Raw genomic sequence first — 2425 nt, 5'->3', positions numbered from 1 at the left:
GCCCGAGGTTTGGTTCTGAGACCCGGGGAGTGCAGGGAGGGCTGGATGGCAAATGAGGCCTCTTCTCCAGGCCTCCGGCCGCCTCTGCCACTGCAGCTGCCTTAGGAAGGGAGGAGAATCCGGAGGTCGGACTTGTTTCCCAAGAGAGGAGAGGAGGGCACAAACTCTGGCAGGCCGCTGCCCTTCCCGGGTTGCCATCTTGCCTTTGACCCCTGCAGATCGTGAACGTGTGGTACTCCGTGAACGGCGAGAGGCTGGGCACCTATACGGGCCACACTGGAGCGGTGTGGTGTGTGGACGCCGACTGTATCCTTTCTCCCCGAGTCTGCGCTCCGCGGGCCCCACTGTGGGTTAGGCTCGGGCTGTGGAGGGTCCCCAGGGCAGTACTCCTTCCATCTCTTCGCTGGCTGGGGAGTATCCAGGACAAGTTCCAGGCCTGGACGAGGAGGTCAGATGCAGGGAAGAGGGAAGAGAGGAAGAAAGGCTCCTTGGGCTGAATAAAGAGGTGACTCGAGACCAACACGTAGCACGGTGGTTGGGTGCTAGACTCCCACAGGGCTGACTGGTTCAAGTCCTGGTGGCGTGCTTGCCCTCTCTCTCATCAAATTTAAAAATTGATTAATTTATTGGTTGCTTAAAGTAATTATTTATTTATTTATTATTTTTTAAGAGATTTTTGCCATAGAGCTGGTGTGCTTATCAGAGAGAGATACAGAAAGAGAAAAGGCAAGAAATCACTCCCCTAAAAAGATGGCCAGGCTGCAGCCCCTTCTCTCGGGATTTTGGGCATGTTCACACATATGCCTGGCGGAGTTTCAAGCCTCCAGGTCTGGGACTCGAACTGCACTTGGCCCTATGGAAGTCCAGTGCCTTAACCTAAAATAATTCTTTTTAAAAAGAAGAAGAAGGGATGATTTGGCTGGCCTCCCAAAAGGACAAGGTCTCAGATAAACTGTCATGTTTCTTAACACCCTCTCCAGGGGACACCAAACATGTCCTCACCGGCTCAGCTGACAACAGCTGTCGTCTCTGGGACTGTGAAACAGGTGAGCCCGGGCCGTTGACTCTTTAGCACACGTGGAGACCTGCAGTGCCCAGCTTATGCAGACGGGCTGTAGGCGAGAGGCTGTGTCCAGGTGGCTCCCAGTCTGGGGAAGGAGGTGGGGCAGTGAAGGAGGCCGACAGACAGTGAAGGAGGAAGACAGACGAGAAGCCCCCAGAAGCGTTGCTGAGAGCTGCTCCCTGCGAGGCGGGGGAGGGGGTCTAGCCCGCGGCTTCCCAGGCGAATGTCATGTGAGCTGGGGCTGAAAGGACGAGGGCGACGTCATCACTCTGGCGCTTGCAGGAGTAAAGCACGGCAGTGCCATATCCACGTCACCTGATCTGGCCGGAGCTCTCCCTTAGGGGTGAGATAGCCAGTCAGTGGGAAAGTAGGCCAGGGCCCCAGCGGACCTCGGCTGCCAGGCCGAGGAGTTTGGCACTGCGGTAGGACCTGGCGTTCTGGGACATCCCGGCTCGGGAGCAGGCTGTGGAGCAGGCAGCAGTGGCACGCGCTGGAAGAGCTGAGGCTGGAGACGGGAGCTCGATGAGCTGCTCTGCCCTGTTAGTGCCTCCCTTCTGTGCCAGGTCCATCCAGGCACTGGGCACATGCAGGGCTTCACAGTGCAGGGCACAGTCTGGGGGACATCTTGGCATAGCCCACTGTGAGCCGCGCTGGCACAGTGGCTCGGCGGGTCTGGGGAGAAGCTGAAAGACTTCGGCCAAAGGTGGTGAGGAAGGGAAGGTGGTGGCCGGAGTCACGAGTGGGAGACAGAGGCTGGTGACAGGCAGGTGTAGAGCATTTTTTTCACGGTGGCAGCGGGCAGTGGGGAGCCAGACTCTGCCTGTCCTCAGGGAAGCAGCTGGCCCTGCTCAAGACCAATTCGGCCGTCCGAACCTGCGGCTTCGACTTCGGGGGCAACATCATCATGTTCTCCACGGACAAGCAGATGGGCTACCAGTGTTTCGTGAGCTTCTTTGACCTGCGGGATCCGAGCCAGATCGGTGAGAGTGGGGCTGGGGCTGCGGCTGCTGCTGCGGCTGAGGTGAGGCGTGCAGCTCCAGGGCCTGACGTCTGCTCCCCACACAGACAGCAACGAGCCCTACATGAAGATCCCTTGCAATGACTCCAAGATCACCAGTGCCGTTTGGGGGCCCCTGGGGGAGTGTATCATTGCAGGCCACGAGAGTGGAGAGCTCAACCAGTATAGTGCCAAGGTAAGGGGCCGGGGCCGAGCCCAGCAGTGGTTCTGTACAGCAGGCGAGGAGGTGGCAGCGGTTAGAGCGAGGCACGGGGCTGGGGGCCGAGCCCAGCAGTGGTTCTGTACAGTAGGCAAGGTAAGGGGCCGGGCCCAAGCCCAGCAGTGGGTCTGTACAGCAGGCGGGG

At 59.0% G+C, this 2425-nt stretch overlaps 1 protein-coding gene across 1 annotated transcript in view; it reads left to right on the top strand.

Moving 5' to 3' along the window:
* Positions 1-209: 209 nt before the first annotated feature.
* Positions 210-2425, top strand: part of EIF3I (eukaryotic translation initiation factor 3 subunit I) — a gene marked incomplete at its 5' end in the record, with an annotated part of 9592 nt that continues 7376 nt past the window's right edge. Inside the window, 4 exons of the mRNA XM_006158147.2 lie at positions 210-306; positions 981-1046; positions 1894-2043; positions 2129-2256. Of these exons, the coding sequence (XP_006158209.1) occupies positions 210-306; positions 981-1046; positions 1894-2043; positions 2129-2256 (441 nt within the window). The remainder of the gene's footprint in view (positions 307-980; positions 1047-1893; positions 2044-2128; positions 2257-2425) is intronic.

This window comes from Tupaia chinensis, unplaced genomic scaffold (genome assembly GCF_000334495.1).
Source record: "Tupaia chinensis unplaced genomic scaffold, TupChi_1.0 Scaffold000573_1, whole genome shotgun sequence".
Lineage (NCBI taxonomy): Eukaryota > Metazoa > Chordata > Mammalia > Scandentia > Tupaiidae > Tupaia > Tupaia belangeri.
Note: the sequence above shows the minus strand (reverse complement) of the source record. Positions and strands in the feature narration are given on the sequence as shown.